Source organism: Chenopodium album, chromosome 22 (genome assembly GCF_948465745.1).
Source record: "Chenopodium album chromosome 22, dcCheAlbu1.1, whole genome shotgun sequence".
Classification (NCBI taxonomy): Eukaryota; Viridiplantae; Streptophyta; class Magnoliopsida; order Caryophyllales; family Amaranthaceae; genus Chenopodium; species Chenopodium album.
The window spans coordinates 2,252,631-2,275,667 of NC_137855.1; the positions used below are offsets into that span (position 1 = coordinate 2,252,631).

A 23,037-nucleotide genomic window follows, 5' to 3' on the forward strand; every position below is an offset into this window, starting at 1 on the left:
TTAAACTCTGGTCACTCGTATAAATTTATACTCAACCATTATCATTCACCAAGTACATTTTCCTCATCAAAATTGGAATTCTCCCCTGTAATCTGGATTATAACACTCGAAATTCTAAAGGTATGAGTTTCCCCCTTTCAATTTCGTCTTAATCACCCTGTATAAACTTTTCTTGTTTGATAAAAGAATCAATTTAAGTTTATGCCCACCAACTGTTTGTTGAAATGCTTCAGAGACTGCTTTTCGACAATCCTCGTTCATATTATCGTAATTATGCCCAATACAACTTATTATGTACAATTTCATCTCTCTCAACTCATTTTTCTGGGGAAAATTCAGTTCAGAGTGATAATATAGATGCCCAAATAGTATTATTATGCAGAAAAGACCAATCTTTTGCAGCAGCAGCTGCATTATTTGACAATGCCTTTAGTTTAGGGACAACCCCTTCTGCCCAAACATGTAATTTTCTCGTTAATGAGCTTAGGAATGCAGGGGAGCATAAATTGGCATATTCTGTGTATAAGAAAATGACCCATGTTGGTGTTCAGCCACTGTTCTATTCACTGGCTGCCCTGGTTGAGTATTTGGTGAGATCGCCCGAACCTGCTTACGCTTTAGGGGCTGTTGCGCTGTTATGGAAGCGCGGTTTTGGGGTTAAAGTATACCTCATGAATATTGTACTGAAGGGTTTGTGTCGAAACGGGGAAATAGATAGAGCAATGCAGGTTTTGCAAGACATGTCGAACAACTCTATAATGCCTGATAATATTAGCTACAATACAGTAACCAACGCTCTTTGTAAGGCAAAGAGGGTGGTGGATGCGTCGAATTTGATGGATCAAATGAAGAGAGCAGGTTGCTGTCCTGATGTGACATCGTATACTATTATTATAGATGGCTTGTGTAAAATGGGTAAGGTGGAAGATGCGATGGGATTGATGGAAGAGATGAAGGAAAACAATTTTGATGTGGATGTTGTTGCTTATAGTGCTCTCATCAAAGGTTTTTGCATACAAGGAAATGCTGATAAAGTTGAAGAGCTCTTTCATGAAATGTTGGAAAGAGGAGTGACTCCGAATGTGATCTCTTATTCGTGTGTGTTGCATTTTTTTTCTACAATGGGCCGGTGGGAAAAAGTTACAGCAATGGTAAAAGAGATGACGGGAAGGGGGATACATCCTGATGCAACTATATATTCAGGTCTAATTGATGGACTCTGCAGAAATCAGAAGACTACAAAAGCTATTGCCATGTTGAAGTTGATGCTAGAGAAGGGTGAAGAACCACTTCCTGCAACGTACAATAATGTGATCAGTGCTCTTTGCAAAGATGGTTTGGTATCTGAGTCTTTTGATACATTGAAAATGATGATGGATACGGGGAAAAAGCCCGGCTTGGTTACATACACTACATTGCTCAAAGGTCTTCTTGACATTGGTAAAGTTGATGATGCAATAATGATTTTTAATTCAGTATTTGAAGATGAAGCTTATGTTCAGCCAGATGCTATGGCATTCAATACAATGATCATAGGGCTTTGCAAGGAAGGTTGCCTTAGTAAGGCTGAAGAATTTTACCGTAAGATGGTTGTAGCAGGAATCTGTGGGGATGAGGTCACTTATACCACACTAATTGGGGGGTATCTGAAGGCAGGAAATGTTCATGAATGTCTGGAGGTATGGAAAAAGATGCTTAGGGAGAGATTAGTTCCAACTTCATACACATATGGCATTTTGATCGATGGTTTCTGCAAGTTGCGTATGATTAACATTGCAAAAGGTCTTTTTTTGAAATTGAAAGACTTTGGTCTTAGTCCCCGAGGTGTGGACTATAATACGTTGTTGACAGCATTGTGTAAAGAAGGCAGCGTGGATCAGGCAAGGATGTTATTCAAAAATATGAAGGAAACAAACTGTGAACCATGTATTATCTCATTTATGGTGATGATTCAAGGCGCCCTTATATCTGGTGATTTCCATTATGGCAAAACACTACTCACCGATATGCTTCAAAGGGGTTTGGCTCCTGATGCTATTTTGTTTTCCACGCTAATTGGGAGATTCTCAGATGTTGGACTGATGGATGAGGCCAAGCAACTTTTTAAAAGGATGGTTGCTAAAGGCTTCACACCTACAAGTGATGTTTATCAGAATTTGCTTATGGGGTATTGTTTAAAGGGTGATATGAATGAAGTTATTAATTTGCTTCATAAAATGGCAGCTGAGAATCTTGAGCTAAACTCAGAGATGAGAGCAACAATCTTGACATGTCTCTGTCATTGCACTGATTTGAATATGGTGGATCTTCTTCCGACATTCTCTCAAGAAGCTCTAAAAGAAAATGGCATCCCTTGCAATGATTTTCTTGAAAATCTTCACAAGTTCCATTCTAAAATTCCAAAGCTTGCTTCTTAATGCCTTCCTGGAGAAACTTTTGCTTGTATGATGGCTAGTAAGTCCATTCTCTTATTCTGTCATGTTTATTTTTAATGTCAATAAACCTCTTTGCATCTATGGTTCTCTTTTTTGTATACAGTTGTCTGCCTTGGCTGCGGATACAGACAGAACTCACCTTTTTTTTTTTGGGTCTTTAGGTGGGCTCTTTGTTGATTGCATTCTTCACTAGAAATAGCAGCAAATGACGTGGTGTTTCTTGAAACTGAGCGCAACACTCATGCAGATGAACACAATCAAAAGTTTTGACAGAGAAACAAGATTAGTATAAGTCAGTATCCAAACATGGCTGAGGCATCGATTGAGAGTTCGGAGACACAAATTGCTGCTCGCTGCTCCACATCGATTGACAAAAATGCTGTTGTACATGAAACTCAACACAGCGCTCTTGTTGTTGAAGCTATATAATGTTTGGGGGAAATGATCAATAATGGCATGAGCCAGAATTTAAATCTTGATATTATACGTATACCGAATTGATTGGTTAGGCTTACAGGACTAGGTTCACGCATCGCGAGCTTGGACAGGAAAATAACCATCTTATTGGGTAGTAAAGCAGAAACTGTTTCATAGGAGTTGTCAGATTATTTATACCATTGACCTTTACTGTCTAGATCAATTTTAGTACACAGTATAGCCTATGGTCCAGAATATTGCTCATGATGATATTTCTTTGAGCTTTTACATCCATCATATTGATTATGTATATTAGCTGTAAAAGACATGATTCTGTTTACGGAAAGAGTTACACATCTGATGACAGATATTACATAAAATGATTACACAAATTCACTAACAGCTGATTTTTGCTGAGATTAGAATTGTTGAACTGAAAGATAATTAGTTCTGAGATTTAATTACACAACTGCCTATCTGCCATCCCTCCAGAGTCTGGAGAGGCGAAGGGAGATGATTAACTAGCAGATGTTCATGTTATCATGTATGCAAATACCCATCTTAATTAATTCAGTTTTTGAGAAATTTCATATCCGACCTTATCACCTTATGCCAATGCTTCAATCTGGTATAACTTCACTTTAACTTTAGATTATCGGCGAAGTCCACTGATGTGCAAAATTTGGAAACTCCATTACACTACTGTTTCCAGGACACAAGCATCTTAGATAATAGATATGTCAGCCTAAGAAGCTTCCTTAACAACAGATTCATGAATCAATTAGGTCCTAACAAAAAGCTACAATATCCTAGCAAAATCAACAGGCCTGCTTAGAAACCTGCAAATGTAAGGACTATCCAAATAATGTCATCAATTAGAGCTCCATGACAAAAATTCCCGTATTAATGTGCGGTGTATTCTTACATCGCTAAATTTCAAAGAATAGGTGAGTGAGTGTGAGACCCAACTCAATAGAAAAAACCGATAGCAAAATTTTCATAAAAATAAACAACGCAAGTAACTTTGGACACTTTAAATAATAAAATGAGATAAGTAAATTAGAGCAAAGATTAAAATCACACAAATGACTATAATTTTATATCAGGAGAAATGATGTACATAAGAGTCGATCCAAATCTTAGCATAGTAGACACAACTCCAAATCTCAGGTGTCATCCCTAATCGGCTAATCCTTGGCTAGATATAATTAAGTCATTTTTTTTGGTTTAAAGTTAGAGAACCCTACCGAAGCATTTACTCATAATCTCGCACAAGTCAATCAGACTCGGTCGGGTTATAATTAAAGTTAGACTAGAGCCTCGTACAATTGAAGTCATCAAATTTCTGCTAATTTGCCGCCATTAATGAGTCTGCAACTAGAACAAAACGACTACTAAAATTCTGGGAATTCAACAAAAATCAAAGCTTGATTCATAATCCATGTTTGTTCATACTCGTTCTGCAAAATCACTTCTCCGAGCAATTTCAATTTCAATTTCAAATTCAACATCAAACCCAGAAACAATTTCTCTTCTTTTCCCTAAAACCCTAAACCCTAATTTCAACACCAACAAATTCGACGTCGAATTTCAATGGTTGATTCGGAAAATCAGCACTAGTTCATCTGCGCCAAGAGGAGGAGGAGGAGTGTGGCGGAACCCTAATAGTATATCAATATGGAGGAGAAAGAAAGAAATTGGGAAAGAGGGTTTAATTGTTGCCAAAGAATTGAAGCGTCTTCAATCAAACCCTGTTCGTCTTCAACGTTGTATTCAATCTCAAGTTTCTCGACTCCTTAAATCTGATCTTGTTTCTGTTCTTGCTGAGTTTCAACGACAAGATCAAGTTTTTCTCTCCATGAAAGTATGAATTTTTTATATTCTTCTATTATTTTTGGGTTTAGGAATTTGATAATTTGTTGGAATTAATGTTGTGGTTTTTTCTTGTTGATTATGGTTTGATAATATGTATTGTTTTTGGAATTTTGGAATAGAATCTCTGCAATTTGTATGAAATGAGAATTAGCTGCACCTTTAATTAGTTCTGATCAATATTAATCAGTTTTCGTTTGCAAATTATCAGTATAGTTCGAATTCAATAATGAAAATTTGGTTTGATTGGTGTAGTAATATACAAAGTACATTTTTAATAAGAAAAATCAATTGAGCTTAGTAGATATCAGTCGAAAAGAGCGAAATTTTAGGCATTTATTACATGATTTGGACAAAGTTTGATGACTATATGTAGGTTTGTAGGGTGGATGCCTGCATTGTGAGTTGGTTTGGTATTTCTTCCTGTTTGATGTAGTCAGATCAAGATAGGTTACACTGCTTACACATTTTGGTAATATTGGTGTAAAAACTAAAGAATGCTCTTGGTATTATATTTAAGAATTAAGTTATGTATGGTACAGTATTTGGTTGGCTAGAATTAGATGGCTGTAGCCTTGTAGTATCATCCATCATAGATTTGGAGACGTTAAAGGTCTGATTCTATGTTGGAGAGATTTTGAATTAGATGGTTGTAGCCTTGTAGGATCATCCATCATAGATTTGGAGACGTTAAAGGTCTGATTCTATGTTGGAGAGATACTTTTGGAGAGTTTGATCGATTTCCTTGTTGGGATGGGTTTGTGTATTGTCGAAATGACATAAATTAATATAATTAAGTAAACCATCAATTGTAGTTTATAGATTAATGAGTTGTTTATCTGAAGATAAGTACTCCGTAGGTGGGATTCATTAGGTTCTTACTAAAAACTTAAAAAGGGATAGTGCCTTCCAAGCTGCTCTCAGATTTCAGGTGTAATGGTTATGACTAAAAGGGTTTTCATTGTGATTTATCTGTAATCAGGCATACCAACTACTAAGTGCTGGTTTTCAAGTTTTCTAGTTTTCAGCCTGATATGTTCTCTATATTTGCTTGATCTATGATTTGAAAAATAAACAAAGTGACCTGATGATGCATATGTAAGAGTTCAGCAATTCATGCTTCCTTTATTAGAAAAGCGAAATATGCATATGGTAGAACAACTGTTGTGATTTAAATTTTTGGTTTTCCTTTCCACAGTTGTATGATGTGGTGCGGAAAGAGATATGGTACCGTCCAGACATGTTCTTCTACAGGGACATGCTCATGATGCTTGCAAGGAACAAAAAGGTAGATGAAACAAAGCGGGTGTGGGAAGACTTAAAGAGGGAAGAAGTTTTATTTGATCAGCACACTTTCGGTGACATTATGAGGGCCTTTTTGGACAATGAACTGCCAGATGAGGCAATGGAAATATATGCTGAAATGAGGCAATCCCCCGATCCCCCTCTTTCACTTCCTTTTCGAGTCATTCTGAAAGGGCTTATTCCATATCCTGAATTGAGGGAGAAGATCAAAGCTGACTTTCTGGAGCTATTCCCTGGATACTCTGTCTACGACCCTCCTGAAGACCTCTTTGAAGACCAAGACTGGAAAACAGAGAGTGATTTGGATTAGTAAGGTAAGTTTTCCAGCCTTAGTTGTTTTAGAGAGAGAGAGGGGAGATTTTTGAGTCTTTGGGACAGTGTGTGTTTATGTTCTGAAGGAAAAAAAAAGTTTTTTTGATTGGCTGAAATCTCAACTGAAAATCTGTAACTAGACAAATTTGTATCTACCTTTTACATGAGAAAAATTAAGCCTAAAAGGTACTGTTTATATGCCAAACAATTGAGACTGCTGTAATACAATACACCTGGTGAACACATTCTTTCAAGTTTCTAAAGGCAATCCATTTTGTACTTAGATATTAACTACTTTACATAAATTTTCCGCAATCCCATCCACCAGTGTGTATGTTTGATAATACAATTGAGACTCTCATTTCCCAGAGAATAAAATTTGGAGTTTTGCTTGCACTGAAGAGAATTTCATCAGAACCTTTCAATCATGTTTTTCACTTGATGTATACTTCTCTTGATACAAATGTTCTCATCATCAGAGAAAGGAAGGTTCATTTTTCATAAGGCTCATGAATATCTTCCTTGTCATATATTTGAAAATTGGATGTCCTTTCATTGGCTCTCCTTCCTTTCCTATGCCTGTGATGCCGAATCAAATCACCCTGATTATCCAAATGCTGGATTACACCGGCGCTACTTCGATGCTTGCTATGTTTATGCTTATCTTTATGGACATGATGCAAATACTGATTATAATCGCTTGATTGATGTGCTGCATGGTGATGATCTTGTTCATTGTCCTTCTTCCTGTGCCTATGCTTTACTTCATGCATGTTGTGATGATGGTGTGTTCGGTGATGGTGAGGTCGGTGTCTCTTGTGATGAATTCGGTGATGATCATGCTGAGCTCTATGCCTTGGTACTTTTTTGTGCCTCGGCGTACCTTCCCAGCAATGATCTTCCCACCAGTCGTAAAGAGGATCAAACAGTCCTTTTTGATGTAAAAGCCATAGAAGCACAAGCACTAAATGCCAACAGAAAACGTTGCAATTAAGGTTCGTTAATTGTCATTGGATTCAAGTGCTGAACAAATGATGCAGAGAAAAAACAATTTGGTTACCTGTAGGAAAGATGGACAAAAATAATCCAAACAAGACGACCCAACTCATGCACACATATTGAATGTGACAGTGGAAGTCGAAGAACCCTGAACACTTGCTTCTACTCAAAACAAAAATGTAAAATAAATGTTTAGATTCATTAGAACATGGAATGAGAAAGCAGAATCCAACACTTTTGCCTACAGCAGTACAACTACTATATTTAGTTTTCATAATTTGAAGCCATCACAATTATCTAAGATAAAATCTAGCAGGTAATGTCTAGAGACATGGGTTACTGTTGTTGAAGTTGGCAGAACTGTCAAAATTTTCGTTCCTCACAGTTCGAACACAATTTAGTCTGAAGTTTGAACTCACAGGAATCCTCTTATATGGACTTTTAGGCTTGCTTTGTATATTTTCTGATGATATTTTTTTTGTTTGATGTTAATCAGTCTATGCCGAGACATTAAAATCTGAAGTTATAAAACTCACAGAGATCCTCCAATATTAGTTTTAGGCATTTTCTTGGCTTTCTAAAAAAAACTGCTAGTATCAATATTTTCATGTAGTGAAGTGTATTCAGTTTGGTTACTCTTTTTTAACATAGGAAACTAAACAACTATTACAAAATTATGTAATATCAGCAAGATTTTAACGGACATTCTCCATACAAATACCTGCAATTCTTTCCTGTGATGAAGTCTAATAAACCAGCCCAAAACTTGTTCCATATGTCTTTGATAAATCCAAATAAACTTGCTGTCTCAGACTTTGGTGGCTGAAAGGGGGCTCCCTGTAGTATTTTACGTTGCATCAGTTATAGTCCGCACACAAACAGTCTATAATGTGTAAACGCGAGTGTGAGTTCATAAAATTGGCACTGTGAAGTTAACCTCTTAAAGTGCAGTGTGAACATTTTTACCTGTGTTCCATTGTCAAGCACTGTGGCAGTGGTGGTGAACTGGCATTCAGCTCTATCGACTTCATTAAATTCCGAATCTTTTAAAATTGCTGCATTCAGGGAAACATTTAAACTGAATCATATGTACTACAAATCTAAACCAAAGCCAGGACAACCTTGAAAGCAAAGCCAATCAGAATCAGCAAAAAAAACAATCCTGTACCAGAACATGCATATTTTGAAGCTTGATCAGAAGTTGGATAGATTTTGAATGATCGATTACCAACCTCTTCAGGCTTCATGATGAAAAATTGTTCCTGCAATTTATGTTTGTGAACATAACATCCAGAAAATCAAAGTATTCATGAAAATGTAAGATCAATGATCACAATGAAAATTTCGAATCTAGTACCTCCATCATTGTCACACCTTTTGAGCATTTAAACTGTAAAAGGTACAAAAATAAATTTACAAACTGTCTAATGAAGTATGAGAATCCAAAGAGGAAAAAGTTGGGAACACAGATTATAGTATCATTTATACCGTCAAGCTGTATGATGCTTCCACTTTCCCGGTGTTCTTTGTTTTTATATCTGCAGTCCCATATTGTGCAAGCGCTTCAAATGTAGGGACAGTAACACCTAAAATCTTTCCAGGGCTCCTACAATTACATAAGAAATAAACTTTAGAACATTACAGTAAAAAATTGTCATATCAGAATATAGCAGCAAAAGACATCAGAACAATCTTGCAAATGTAGCAAGCAACTTAGCAAGCATAATTAGTAAAAACATATACTAACCTCTGATAAACATATTCAACGTCATCAGCTGCTAATTCTATCACAAGATTAGTGTTGATAGCTTCAGAAATCCCAAAGGAAAACGTACGAGGCCCTGCACCCTGTATGCCTTTTCAGTTAATGACAGACTAACAATATATTTATAGGTGAATATGTAATGCAGAATCTGTAAACGTACTGGGTGCTCATTTATCCGTTCAAACCTTCCTACCACACCATACAAAGGTGGTTGATGCCTAGCAATTCGATTCTGGTCAGCCTGTGAAACAATTACTCAGAACACTTTCAGTCCACAAGACAATTTTAAGTTAAAACATTCCAAAATATAGAGAAGACTGTAGATAGACGAGCACAAATTGTAAAACAAACAGTTTTGTGCAAAAATATTGCCTATACTAAATTAATTCGGAAAACTCAGGAATAGAGAAAGGACAGAAAATGAAAAAACAGTAGTACAGTTACTTCTATTTTAAAGCTTGAGATACTAACTTCAAAAAAATTCCACAACTGGTTGTGCAAACAACTCAAGTATGGGGAGGTGCAGAAATCTGGCTGACCGTTGAAAGCCTCATAACCGACTCCAATTTTGTTGCATTCGAGGCCATCCAATGTGAATCTCACTCTCTCAAGTAGCATATACATAGAAAAATTACGTCCTAGGTCAGGAGGCTGGCCTGGTCCATGCTTCAGACACCAAAAAATAAAAAAAAATAAAACAAAAAGGCTCTCTCAGTCAGTCCAAATTCATTGGCAGCATAGCCAAAATTAAAGTTGCACAATGGCAAGCAACATACCACCCTCGGTATCACTAGGTAGAAGTCCTCAAACGATGGAATATTAGTGTAACCACCAAAATCGCCAACAAGATTCACTCTGAGAAAGCTGTCACTGGACACAGCTGTTCGGTTATCAGGACCAACAATCACTTCCTGAAGGCAAGCCAAGAATCCAACATAAAGGCCATATGATTAACAATAAAGGAGAAAGAAACCAACACATTCACATAACACAAAAATTGTTATGATGTGACTTACTGATACTTTAGATCCAGTCTTGACTTCAATCCGAACACTAAATCCTATAGTTCTCTGCCCAATGCCAAATATATGGAACCTAAAAATATTAACAAGTTCATTATGTTATCTAGATAATTGATTAGGCTCGAAAAAAGGTAAAAGTTTAACTAGAACACTCTTTTTACCACATAAATTCACAAGACTATAAGATTATAGTCAATAAAGAAACTTGATCTTGAAGCAATTCAGGCTCATCAGAGGCAAAAAGGAGTCAGTTGGCTTACCAATCACCAGAAAATCGTAGACAATGTGCAGTATTCGCTTTCCCCTTTACAAGCTTGTCAACTGATAAGCAACACACAGATGACAACACAAAATTTTAATCCTTTCCTTTTGACACGAATACTGAACTTGTTCGATTAGTTTCAGAAACTTACAAAAGTTTCCACATGAAGAAGGTACTCGTCTTCTATCACCACAAGGACAACAAACTGGCTGGTGTTGGGCATTTAGATACAATCAAAACCGGACAGTAATTTGATTATTTCTAACAAAATTATAAATTTGTGTATGAATTTACACATTAGAGTGTTCAAGATCAACAAATAGCCTTACCTGAGTGGCCTCAATAACGTGACCTTGATCATCCTTCAACCTGTAAATCAATGACAAAAGGAACGAGTCATCAAACACACACATACAAAGCAGCTGCATACATTTGTATCAAAGCTCGAAATATGGGATTAAGGACAAACACCATCAGAGCAAGTAGGAGACAAAAAAGGGAGAGAAATTGCCTCTCACATATCTTCACAACATGAGCATCAGCATCCGGCTCACACTTTCGTGTCTTGACAAAATACTCTTGGGGTTTATATGGGACATCCTGAAAATTTGATGCTAAAACATGTCAAATTACCATCGAATTTTTCACTACAAAAAACACAAGAAACAAACTTAACATTCCTAATTATACAAGAAAGTTGCTTAAAGTTTCAGCACCATATTAGGCCATCGGAAAATAGACTAAATTTAACACACATCAGCAATGACACGTGTTACTTCCTAACAACAAAACAAAGACTAATTAGTAAGCCATACTCGGATATAAGTAAGATCAAAAACGGCGTAAGCAGCAGATTTGTTGACAGTAATCACAGGGGGCAATCGCAAAGTCTGCATCTTATTCGTCGAATTCTCCTCCACCTCTGCAACCTCTGCCACCATTGACGCTTCTCCTCCACTCTAAAAAAAAAAAAAAAACCAATATTATGTTTTAACAAAACCTATAATATCAACAAGTTAATGTAGGAAAACACAACAACAACTTAAACAACCAACTTACAGAGTTGCTAGGAACAGCCATGTTAATGATGATCTTGCGAGTACAATTAAGGTTACCATTATTATTAGAACCATTTGCATCTGTAAGAGAAGTCTTCTCACATTTTTCGAGTTTCGATTTTGAAAGTATTTGAATTGCTTCTCCATATACAAATCCAAATCTTCCTCCACCACCGCGATTATTTACAAAAAGTGGGAGGATGTTTAACAAGAGCAACGTTAACAACATCATCCTAAAAACCCTTTGCATTGTTACACCATACTCCAAGGGTTTCCAAAATTTTTAGCAGATTTTAAAATGTTTTCGTATACATTCAAGTATTCAACTACCCTGCAATCATTACTTTTATGAATAAGAGATGTCAGAGTTTCGTTTACAATCCAAAATTAATAAATAAAAAGCAAAAGAAAAGAAAAAATAAGAAAAATGAAGAAGAACCTGTTAGATGAATGTATATGATGAGTGATTTGTCAAAAAAAAAAAAAAAAAAAGAATGTATATGATGAGTGATGATGGAGAATAGAATAGAGTTGGTTAATTATATTATAGATTTTTTTTATTTTCTTTTTGAAATATTCAAATAAAAGAGGTGCAATTAAAAAAAAAAGTTAACGTAGGAGTAGAAGTTATAGGGGTTTTTTTTTTTATTTTTTTTTATCATTTTTTTTTTATTATTATTATTGGGAAGTTATAGGGGAATTTGATATTTGAAGAGTTGGGAAAGTTGTAATTTAATTACAATTATCTGTAAAAAAACAAAAAAGGTTGTAATTTATATATATATATATATATATATATATATATATATATATATATATAGGGGAAGGCTCTCGTGAGAATTTTTCTTATGTGAGAATTTTTCATATGTGAGAACACTCTTTATGTTCTAAATTTTTACTCGTATGTTCTAAATTTTAAACCTGATGTTCTAAATTTTTCCTTAGGTAATCTAAATTAAATCAAATGTTCTAATTTAGTACTCACGTGTTCTAAACCATAAATTAGTTAAGTTTGATGTCATAAATTTTAAATAACTTGTTCTAAAATTTTAACTTATATGTTCTAAATTTTAAAACGTGTGTTCTATGATTTTTAATTATATGTTCCAGATTTTAAAGCGTATGTTCTAAATTCTTTACTCACACTTTCTATATTCTATATCAATTTGTTCTAAATTTTTATTCACATGTTCATAATCTTAAATCAGATGTTCTAAATTTTACTCATATGTTTAAAATTTCATAAAACAAATTTTATAATTTTTTAATCACTTGTTCTAACTCTTAAATCAGATGTTCTAAACATATTACTCACACAAATGTTCTAAATTATTACTCATATGTTCAAAATTTTAACTTGAGTCACATGTTCTAAATTTTAACTCGCATGTTCTAAATTTTTACTCACATGTTCTAAATTTTAAATCTATTCTCATATAAGTATGAAATCTCACATATGGACCTATTCTCACCGGATCCCTCCCCTATATATATATATATATAGGGGAAGACTCATGTGAGAATTCCTCTTTATGTGAGAAATCTTTCATATGTGAGAACACTCTCATGTTCTAAATTTTTACTCGTATGTTCTAAATTTTAAACTAGATGTTCTAAATTTTAATATACGTGTTCTAAATCTTAAATGAGTTAAATCAAATAAATGTTCTAAATCTTAAATTATTTGTTCTAAATTTTAACTTTATACTTCGTATGTTCTAAATTTTTTAATCATATGTTCTAAAGTATTACTAGTATCTTCCAAACTTTTACTCACATGTTCTAAATGTTACTCATATGTTTTAAGTTTGAAATCCGGTGTTCTTAATTTTTATTCACATGTTCTAAAATTTATTCAAATTTTCTAAATTTCAAATCAGGCTTTTCAAATTTTTAATCACGCATTGTAAATCCAAAATCAAATGTTCTAAATGATTACTCGCGTAGAAGTTCTAAATTATTACTCACGTGTTCAAAATTTTAAATCATGTGTTCTGAATTTTTATGATATGTTCTAAATTCTTACTCATATGTTCTAAATTTTTACTCACATGTTCTAAATTTAAAATCAGTTCTCATATAAGTATGTTTTCTCACATATGGGCATATTCTCACCGGATATATATATGTATATATATATATATATATATATATATATATATATATATATATACTTTTGAAACCGTTGTAATTTAAATATGGTACGTGATAAATAATGTCATGATTTGAAATATGTTCGGGTTTGGATAAGTTCCGTTTTGAGGCAACTATCTAGACACTCTTTTGGGATTTTAGGCACGAGATTTAAATTTAGGCTCGGTTTGGCCAAATTGAATTTTATCCAAACAAAAATTAATTAATAACTCATATGGTAAAACTTCTATGTACCTTAAATTCTACTTAACTGTAGTGTTCAATTTTTGATTGCCCAAAGTTTGATTTTGATCGGCCATAATTCAATTTACAATTAACCCAATTAATTCAAATTAGTTTCGATCACTTCAATTAAGCAAGATCATTTTAGTTATAAAAAAATGGGAAATTCTCAATGGTAGCAATGTATTTTTGCTCATTCTCAATGGTAACAAAATATTTGACAAATTCTCTCAAATAGCATTATTTTCTAAAAGTTTCTCTAACATGACACTATTTTTATAATTAGTTCTAATTAGTATAATTAAAGAAGATAATTTTTTTTTAATCTCTCTCCTCTTACATCCCACCTCCACAACCCATGGAAACCCCACCATAACCACCGCCCATGACCATCACCATCATCTGACCCACACCTCATCGGATCCCAAAACCCGACCTGACCCCACCTCGAACACCAAACCAACCCCCTTTCACCAAATCCCACCCATTCTCACCTGAGCTCCCTCACCGGACCCAAAACCACTTCGACCCCCCTCACCGAATCCCACCCCTTCTCACCTGATCCCTCACCAAATCCCACCCCCTCACCAAACTTGAAACCTCTTAGACCCTCCTCACTGGATGCCAAAACTCCACCTGACCCATCTCAAACCCCAAACCTGACCACATAATTTGATTGAGAATCGAGATCGGTTAACTCAATTGTATCAAGGAAGATAACTCAATTAAGCTTTTGAAATGAGGGAGGAGAGAGAATGAGGGTGGTTGTACCGGCGGAGACAAAAGGTTTTAGGGTTCCGACGCAATAAGGAATTTCGGCAAGGGATGGGGTGGGTTTGCGGGGTTATGTTATTTACGGGGTGGTGGTGGGTTCTGGTGGCAGCATGGGTGGTTGGTGAAGTGTAAAAAAAAAATATTTGTGTTTAATTAAGCTGTTTTTTAGGATATCTTGTTTAATTAAGCTAATCAACTGCTAATTGTAAAAATATTGTCATATTAGAGAAATTTTTAAAAAATAATGCTACTTGAGAGAATTTGTCAAATATTTTGCTACCATTGAGAATGTGCAAAACTATATGGCTACCATTGAGAATTTCCCTAAAAAAATTACTCCATATAACAATTCATTTTAGTAGATAACTACTTGCCATCAAATCCAACATACTTATATGAATACTTTTTGATCCGATCTAATTCCAACAATATAGTAAGTACGAGTACAAAATCTTTAAGTTATTGGATCAATTTAACTTAATTTAAGTAGCAAATTAAATGTGTAAAATAGATATCCCCAAATAAATCACTGATTACGTCATCATCAAATGTATAAATTAGAAAGCCGCCAAACATTTCAATTCATTTTTCTCCTCACTTTCCTAATCAATTAAATTATTCTCAATTAAAGCATTTTCGATCTCTTTTGTTTTTATCCATTAAAATAAATTCCCACTTTTCCCTTTTCTTTTCTTTTCACTCTATAAATATCTACATTTATCATCATTTTTCTTCAATTCCCAAAAAAAAAAAAAAAAAAAAAAAAACAATTTTAAGAGGACAAAGAAAATAGTGAGTGAACTATGTCGGCGATTTCCCGGCGAATTTCCGCCGGCGCCGGAATACCACCACTGGAATCCCGGCGATTCAACACGCAATTCCGACAACCACTTACAACTCTCCGATTATCACGAAATTCGCCGACATCAAATGTTAATCAATATCAACGGTTAGAATGCGTTCATCATCAGGTCAACGTGAACCGTTGGATTGAGGTGAGATCGGACGGTGGAGAGGATAGATGGAAGAGGAAGAAGACGACGTCGTTTCGGTGTAGGGTTGGAGTAGGAGAAGTTGATGAGAAGGAAGAGAGAGATCGGACGGTGAAGGTGATGGTTGCAGCTGGAGCTACGGTAGTACTGGGTGTAGCGAATCGGGTTTTGTATAAGTTGGCTTTGGTGCCTTTGAAACATTACCCCTTTTTCCTCGCTCAACTCGCCACTTTCGGGTACTTCCTCCGTTCTTTTTTTTATTGCAATGCTCGTGTTTTCACGTTATTAAATAAGTTGATTTACTCCGTAGTAAAGGTAAATATTGAGGCGAATCTAATAAGGAAGTCGAGTATTTATTTTTTAAATTGCAATGGTCGTGTTTTCAAGTTATAAATGAAGTTGATTTACTCGGTAGTAAAAGTAAATATTGAGGCGAATCTAATAAGGAAGTCGAGTATTTATTTTTTTAATTGCAATGCCCGTGTTTACACGATATAAATGAAGTTGAATTACTCCGTGGTAAAAGTAATTATTGAGGCGAATCTAATAAGGAAGTCGAGTATTTATTTGTTTATGTTTTGTCGTGATTTATTGTCAATAGGGACTAGTGAGTATAAAATGAGAATAATGTAGTGTTTATTTAGTTTACGTTTTGTTGGGACTTAAATTAAGTGGTACCCATAATTTACGTTTTGTGGAAGTAATTGAAATTACAAATATGAAGTATAACGGGTTTATATATGGCAAGACTACATAATATCAGCTCATGTAATAATTATTCATTTTACGGAGTAATTTTTATGCTAATTAATTGTTATTTATGGTGATTTTTTACTTAATTTGATGTTTTTTTTTTTTGCTCAAGTTTCTTTATTTGTGGGGTCATGGTAATATTCTTTATCTTGTAGTGGGGTCAAATAAAGTGATGTTCTGATTCTTATAGAAAATGACCAAGAACATGAACTGTGGTGAAAAAAATGGTTCTCCTCAATTAAATAGCTTTTAGAATGTTTTGGGGTTAAATTCCTAACTTTGTAAAAATATAATTGATGAATTAATATGGAGTCCTCTTTTATTGAATGAAGTAGAGTTTTTAACTTTTTATAGGGAACCCTTTAAATACACCGAACAACGCTTGATTTGTCTTGAATTCCCAGACCCTTTGGTAATATATTCAAATGCTATGGAGTGGTAATGCATTGCCCTTTTATGCTCGAGCATAATGATTTAATGAAGTACGAGTAGATGTTTATTTTTTTACGGGAGCATAATGTATGTGTCTAATGTGTGGCCAACTGGCCATGTGGGGACTAGAGAGAGAGTGTGCATGGTTGATTCTTTATGATCTGTTAAGATTACTTTTACCCAAAGCAACAGTAGGAATTATTTAGAAAGTGGAAAAGTAAGCTTTATAAAACAAGTTAAAATTGAAGTATACTTGTAATGATTTACAAGACCTTTGTCCTTTGATAGAAAGGAATTTTTTCTCTATTTTATGTAGTTGACAATTTGATGGTGGAGGTGGCTGGTTGGTGTGGTTGATACTAATTTTAGAGCGATTCTGTATGTTTTTTGAAAGCATTTCTGGTAATAGAAAATGATGAAAATAACTGCTCGAGTGAGCGGCTCAAAATCAATTTTGGTGTGGTCCAAACAGGACTATTTGAAATCTTAACAACTTGGCTATGAAAGTTCTTTCAAATTGTCAAAATGAGAATCAGTGAATGAAAGTTGCACAATGTGCATTTTTAGCAATTAGCATCTAGATCCATTATACAAAGTACAAGTCTTCTACTGTTCTGCTTGCACACTGTTTGTAGTAATCTAACCTCCTACAATCTGCTATGTTTTTCAGGGCTTATGATTGTTAGGAACTTCATTTATTTTTGGTCATATGGTCCCGCTGTCCACCACCTTCATGATTTATATTACTCTTATGAGTTTTATATCTGAATTGATCTTTTAACTTGCAAAAAGTTCAAATAATGCCTGGAACCAAGAGAAATGCTTTCTTCGTATGTAGATTCCTTAAGAAGGGTGTGCAAGGTTAAATACAAATAATTTTACTAACAATTACTTAGCATGAATTGCTAACTCTAATTCAACTGTTACTCTGAACTCTTTTGCTTGCTCCCCTGGGCATTTGTTTATAGCTGATTACTATCTTCATAGGAGATTGAAATGAAAGGTAGCATTCTATGAGAGCTTTAAGATTGCTATATCTACTAGATTCTGCGCTTGTCAATTACTCAGGATAGTTTACTGAATTTGTTAACCAATATAGTATGGTGCATATTAAGGCCATGTTCTTTTCACTTGAAAACTTCTGAACTTAACTGAAGTAATTTGACCTCTGAACTTTGTTGCAAAGCAAACTTATAAGACTTTATCTAAGCTTATTAAATGTGAAAGTGTTTTGTTGATTGTTTGTAGAACAGGGCATAAGTTTCTTAGAGTTGGATCTATAACGATATTAGGCTGTTGCTATGTTACATTTATATTGACTTTAGCTGTGTTTCTTTATACAGATATGTATTTGTATATTTCTCTATCTTGTATCTTCGACATCGTGCGGGCTTTGTCACTAAGGAGATGTTGTCATTGCCTCAAGTTCCGTTTCTCGGAGTTGGATTATTAGAGGCTCTAGCAGCGGTATCTGGAATGGCAGCGGCAAGTAAGGTTAATGTGTTACTCTATTTGAATCATATTTTTGTTCTTCTGGAGTTGCATTAGAAGATCTTGAATGTTTAGGGTTTAATTTGATCTGATGAATTTCAATTTTTTTTGTGGTTTGGAACAGCAATGCTTTCTGGTGCATCAATTCCCATTTTGTCTCAGGTATAATTTTTTGAAATATCCAGATTATGTGGCTAAACTCACAAAAAAGTTGCAAATATAGGTTTGTATAAATTTTAAACCATAATATATATACATATCAAAATGCATTATTGTATTCGTGATTTTTTGACTTTATGAGTATGAGATGGTCATCAACATGTCTGTCACATGCGGGTTTTTGACATATGAAGCAAAGCTTCAGTTGCAAGCAGCAATATATCAGAAGTCATGGTTGATGGTTGGTCAATCCACTTCGCAGTGGCGGTGAAAGAACTAATTTGTCCATCTTTTCTGCAGACTTTTCTTGTTTGGCAACTTCTCCTATCTGCTATATTCCTTGGAAGGAGGTATAATGTCAATCAACTAGTGGGTTGCTTATTGGTCTCTTTGGGCGTAATAATAACTGTAGCTAGGTGAGTTGCATTCCTTCTGTATTATACATTATCATCCTGATTTTTTATTCGAGCTTTGGAAGCCTTTTTCATTTAGGATCTGAAGTTTGAGTGTAGAATCCTGTTGCCAATAAACGTTTGGAAACAACTTTGAATTGATAGTAATAGAAATTCTGTTAACAGAAAACTGAGGTCACACTCTGGTTTAAACTTTAAGATACTTTTTTGTATGTTACTTGACCTACCAGTAGTAGAACTTGTCTCCTTTCATGCATTTCTGTAGTGCTGTCATAAAAATGTGGATTCCATTTCCCAAAATGGAGGACTGGAGACATTACAGTAAATGTTCTCCCAAGTTGGTTATATGGATTGTACATCTTAAGTTCAACTATGTTCTGCAGTAACTTTCCTTTAATTAATATCTGCTTTTGATGGTACTAGTTATAATGATTATTCTATTGTTTAATTTTGCCTTGAAAGAGCTCTACATGGGAAGCCGTTCCATTTGGAGTATTGATTGTTCGTTTGAACTGTTGTCTTTGCTCCCTACTTTCCTTTTTTAAATGTAGAGGAAGGTAGACTAAGATGATCAATTACCACTTACACTATTCTGTTAGTAGAGATAGAATATGGTTTTTGCCACTTGGTGGATTCAGACTTAAATTATTGTTAATTATAACTAGATTCTGAATACTTTTGATATTGTATTGCAGTGGATCTGGTGCTGGACCCTCCTTGAATGACACCGGCCTATTCTGGAGTTTTTTGATGATTTTTTCATTTTTTTTACAAGCAGCTGATACGATTTTGAAGGTAATTACAAACTACAAATGGATATGCTGAACTTGTTATTTCTATCATTGTGTGCCTCCTGTTGTCAATTTTGTTGGTTCTATGTCTCTATGATCATGCAATATCTGATGGACAATTGCATTATATTGTAGGAAGTAATTTTTCTGGATGCTACTGAGCGATTAAAGGTATATCTGTTGCTGGGCTTGTACCATTTATAAGTGCTTTGCTCACCTTAAGATTCTGATCTCTTGATGGCTGTAATGTGAATGGTTGCGTTATGCGGCTTAGAAGTTGGAAAATGAAAGAAGTGGATACTGAGGGAGTAGCCCAGATACTTGACTTCATATATGTTGGCACTTGTTATAATAAATTATAGAAATGGTCCTTGAGTAAAGAAGTTAATATTTGAATAAGTTGAACGTTCCTAACAGATTTTGCAACCATGGTTTACTAGCTACTTTAGGCGTATTACTTCATCCATGTGTCATTATAATGATATTTGCACGTGTCATCAAGCTCCTCAGGTCACTGTGCGAAGCAATGAAAAAAATGGATTCTGTTTTTTTTTTTAAATCTCTTTCTCCAAGGATTTTGCTATCTGTTATCTTGTGATAAATTGTAAAAGTGAATGCTGGTCCTTGTCACAGGGAGGTTCGGTTGATCTATTTGTTGTAAATTCATTTGGATCTGCTTATCAAGTAAGTATCTGATAACATCAAGACATTTTTATGAATCCTTAGTGCCGCAAGTGGTTTACATGGGTTACATTACTCATGTTTAATTTCTGTACCTGAAATTTCTTTCCTCACGTCATGCAGGCACTCTTTATATGCCTTCTTCTACCCTTCCTGTCAAAATTGTGGGGCATACCATTTAATCAACTTCCGTCATACCTTAAAGATGGAGCAGCATGCTTTCTCAATATCAATGGTCTCTCAACGGGTACAGCTAAATTTACTTTCACCTCTCTTACCTTGGAGTGTTTGTGAAAGCAGTCTTTCTGTTTGAAGTGGAGTGTGGCATCTCATGCTTTCAGACTCTGCTTCGGCAGGATCCTTAAAAAAATGGTTATAGTCGTCGTTCTTTAAAGTTATACCATTTGCAACATGCCCTTGCAAATTTGTCTATTTATTTGGTTTATTATTATATCACTATATCTAACAAAGTAAAAACTGTATTAATGTTTGAGAATTCCATAGGCTGATACATTTAGAAATTTTCTTCTTATTGTGCCACAAATTTAGTTTTGGGTCATCAGTTACATATTATGCATCTCTTAGAGGCCAAGGGAGCATATATGCATAGGGAAGAGGAAAACTGTTTTCTTTGGGAATGGGGTGAGTGTCTTGTGGAACTAGTAAACGAAGTTCTCCATTTTCATTTCCTGCTCTGGTATTATGTACATTTGATACTTTTTTTGAAGTTTATCCTTTCAAGTGTTACATGTTCATTTTTAGGATTGGATTGAAGCAGATTTATAGACAATTTGTAGTACATGTAAATTTTGAGTGTGTAGGAATTGGGCGACTTGCATTTTTAAAACCTTACAAATTAATGCTCGTCCATGGAATTTTTGTTCAATTTTGTCTTGACACTGCTATAGAGTGGAACTTTTGAACAGTCGGTGATTTTGGCTACTCTGCAGGATGCAATGGTGCTCCCTTGTTACCTTTGCTCTTTATTATCGTGAACATGGGTTACAATATATCTTTGTTGCATCTTCTTAAAATCTCCTCAGCAGTGGTATCTTGCCTTGCCTCTACAGTTTCAGGTACACATTACATGTATAATTAGTTCAAGCTTTAAAACAGGCGTTGATATTCTGTTCGCCTGATTCTGGAAACACTAATCACTTGTACCATGCAAAATTCATCTTTTGCTTATTCCACGAAAGTCTTCAAGATTATGACATTGATATGCTGATGTCCTTTGTAATTTGAATGCAGTGCCCTTGTCTGTGTTTGTCTTCACTTTGCCTCTGCCATATCTTGGTGCTGGTACTGCTCTTCCACCAGGCTTTGTGGCCGGTGCTGTCGTCCTTGTGCTGGGATTGTTTTTCTACTCATGGAGGCCTGCGATGGTGCCTGCCAGTGCAACCACTTCGTGATTTAGGTTTAGCTAGGTAGTGAGGAGAAAATTATCATTGTTGTAGCTGCTTCGATGTGCTTGTAGCGATTGTTGTTTGTTTAGTCTTAGGGGGATTACTGATTATTTAGAAATAAGCATATGTTTAGTGATCAGATTATTCCTTTGCATCAAGAAATTTTGATGCTTCATGTGCAAGTTTGGTTAATGAGATCTAGGAGAGCACATATAAACATTCAATTCATCAACTGTGTTACGAAGTGTAAACACTTAACATTCTATGCCAATCATCATCTATCAGTCTATCACAAAATCAAGTTGACAATCTTCTGTCTTTGCATTATTTTCACAGTTTACAAGTATTTTAATGTATGATATGCTATACAGGGGTGCACAAAATGCAATATATTGTGCTACACTTGCTTACCCGATTGTCGTGATGTATGTAATACGCTTTGGCTATAGTCGTTGAGGTGTGAGCATATGCATCAAATAAGTTGCACATAGGATTGCATGGTCCTCCATACCCTTGGAAGGTAAACCTTGTCAAAATTGATGAGTAGTGAAGATCTGCAAATTTAAACCAAATTATTGTTACACTCAAATTGATACTACAATGAATTCCAAAGATCAGAGACCTTTAGCCACATTAATCAAGTTGAAGTTGCAAGGTGAAGGTCAATATTTGGAAAATTGGGTGCAATGGGCCACTTTGTATGTCATAAATGAGGCTATGTGATCAGCCCACTATATATGGACCTAGCTCATACGTGAATTTGGGCTCAACTTCTTAAAAATTAAATATTTCTTTTCATGTATGGAGCTATGGAGTAGCTGTTAAAATTGCGAAAAATATACTATCTTGGTTAATTTTTAGTTGTATCAAAATTTAGTCAAATTATTAAATCTGATCAGATCAAATTAGATCTTATTAAAAACATACCGTATCTTCTTATTTCAGGTGAAGAGAATAAGTTCTATATATTAGTTGCAACAAACTAAAATTTTTAAAAATTAAATTACCAACATACCCTATATAAACCATTAAACCCTTTTGTGTATAGCTATATAGCCATTTTTCAAAAAAGAAATTCTTATATACACCATGATCAAAGTGCAGTAAAGCCATAAAGCTACCCCATATATTTTTTTTTCCCATTAAAATGATTATTGCTCATTTAATCATCCAATAATTAAAAAATAAAAATAACATTTGATACACTTTGCACCCGGGTATATGTAATACGGAGTAACTTTTAATTTTTTAATGGTAAGTATGACCTTGATCAGACCTTAACTCTCACGATTTATTTTTGTCTTTTTTGTTTTTTTTTTGTT

The 23,037-nt window shown here is 34.7% G+C and overlaps 4 protein-coding genes across 4 annotated transcripts; 3 read left to right on the plus strand and 1 right to left on the minus strand.

The window, feature by feature from the left end:
• Positions 1–3,106, plus strand: LOC145603456 (uncharacterized). The gene is made up of 2 exons (XM_081659369.1): positions 1–2,454; positions 2,597–3,106. The coding sequence occupies exon 1, from the start codon at positions 225–227 to the stop codon at positions 2,415–2,417; it is 2,193 nt and encodes a 730-aa protein (XP_081515495.1). The 5' UTR covers positions 1–224; the 3' UTR covers positions 2,418–2,454; positions 2,597–3,106.
• Positions 3,107–4,115: 1,009 nt separating this feature from the next.
• Positions 4,116–6,686, plus strand: LOC145605531 (pentatricopeptide repeat-containing protein At1g62350-like). The gene is made up of 2 exons (XM_081661598.1): positions 4,116–4,716; positions 5,923–6,686. The coding sequence occupies exons 1-2, from the start codon at positions 4,294–4,296 to the stop codon at positions 6,337–6,339; spliced, it is 840 nt and encodes a 279-aa protein (XP_081517724.1). The 5' UTR covers positions 4,116–4,293; the 3' UTR covers positions 6,340–6,686.
• Positions 6,687–6,832: 146 nt separating this feature from the next.
• On the minus strand, positions 6,833–11,970 carry LOC145606207 (protein HAPLESS 2-like). Its single transcript, XM_081662250.1, has 18 exons — positions 11,449–11,970; positions 11,205–11,348; positions 10,901–10,989; positions 10,719–10,758; positions 10,541–10,598; positions 10,388–10,448; positions 10,122–10,200; positions 9,882–10,016; positions 9,577–9,771; positions 9,266–9,346; positions 9,088–9,188; positions 8,829–8,946; positions 8,698–8,730; positions 8,509–8,602; positions 8,307–8,395; positions 8,062–8,177; positions 7,402–7,502; positions 6,833–7,305 (listed from the first exon to the last, which is right to left on the minus strand). Exons 1-18 carry the CDS (start codon positions 11,695–11,697, stop codon positions 6,833–6,835), a joined length of 2,256 nt encoding a protein of 751 aa, XP_081518376.1. The 5' UTR covers positions 11,698–11,970.
• A 3,365-nt stretch (positions 11,971–15,335) lies between these two features.
• Positions 15,336–22,024, plus strand: LOC145604534 (protein CLT1, chloroplastic-like). Its single transcript, XM_081660422.1, has 10 exons — positions 15,336–15,825; positions 18,118–18,263; positions 18,390–18,427; positions 18,725–18,840; positions 19,533–19,632; positions 19,764–19,799; positions 20,262–20,312; positions 20,433–20,556; positions 21,260–21,385; positions 21,561–22,024. Exons 1-10 carry the CDS (start codon positions 15,401–15,403, stop codon positions 21,719–21,721), a joined length of 1,323 nt encoding a protein of 440 aa, XP_081516548.1. The 5' UTR covers positions 15,336–15,400; the 3' UTR covers positions 21,722–22,024.
• Positions 22,025–23,037: the final 1,013 nt, after the last annotated feature.

Bases quoted from the DNA above. Each gene is read 5' to 3' on its own strand.
- LOC145605531 (XM_081661598.1), top strand. From the start codon at position 4,294: ATGTTTGTTCATACTCGTTCTGCAAAATCACTTCTCCGAGCAATTTCA. The intron at 4,717-5,922 runs GTATGAATTTTT...TCCTTTCCACAG, and splicing joins AAGTTTTTCTCTCCATGAAA to TTGTATGATGTGGTGCGGAA.
- LOC145606207 (XM_081662250.1), bottom strand. From the start codon at position 11,697: ATGCAAAGGGTTTTTAGGATGATGTTGTTAACGTTGCTCTTGTTAAAC. The intron at 10,201-10,387 runs GTAAGCCAACTG...TAATATTTTTAG, and splicing joins CTACGATTTTCTGGTGATTG to GTTCCATATATTTGGCATTG. The intron at 7,503-8,061 runs GTATTTGTATGG...TGTTTTGAGTAG, and splicing joins ATCACAGGAAAGAATTGCAG to AAGCAAGTGTTCAGGGTTCT.
- LOC145604534 (XM_081660422.1), top strand. From the start codon at position 15,401: ATGTCGGCGATTTCCCGGCGAATTTCCGCCGGCGCCGGAATACCACCA. The intron at 18,264-18,389 runs GTAAGGTTAATG...GGTTTGGAACAG, and splicing joins ATCTGGAATGGCAGCGGCAA to CAATGCTTTCTGGTGCATCA. The intron at 19,633-19,763 runs GTAATTACAAAC...ATTATATTGTAG, and splicing joins CAGCTGATACGATTTTGAAG to GAAGTAATTTTTCTGGATGC.
- LOC145603456 (XM_081659369.1), top strand. From the start codon at position 225: ATGCTTCAGAGACTGCTTTTCGACAATCCTCGTTCATATTATCGTAAT.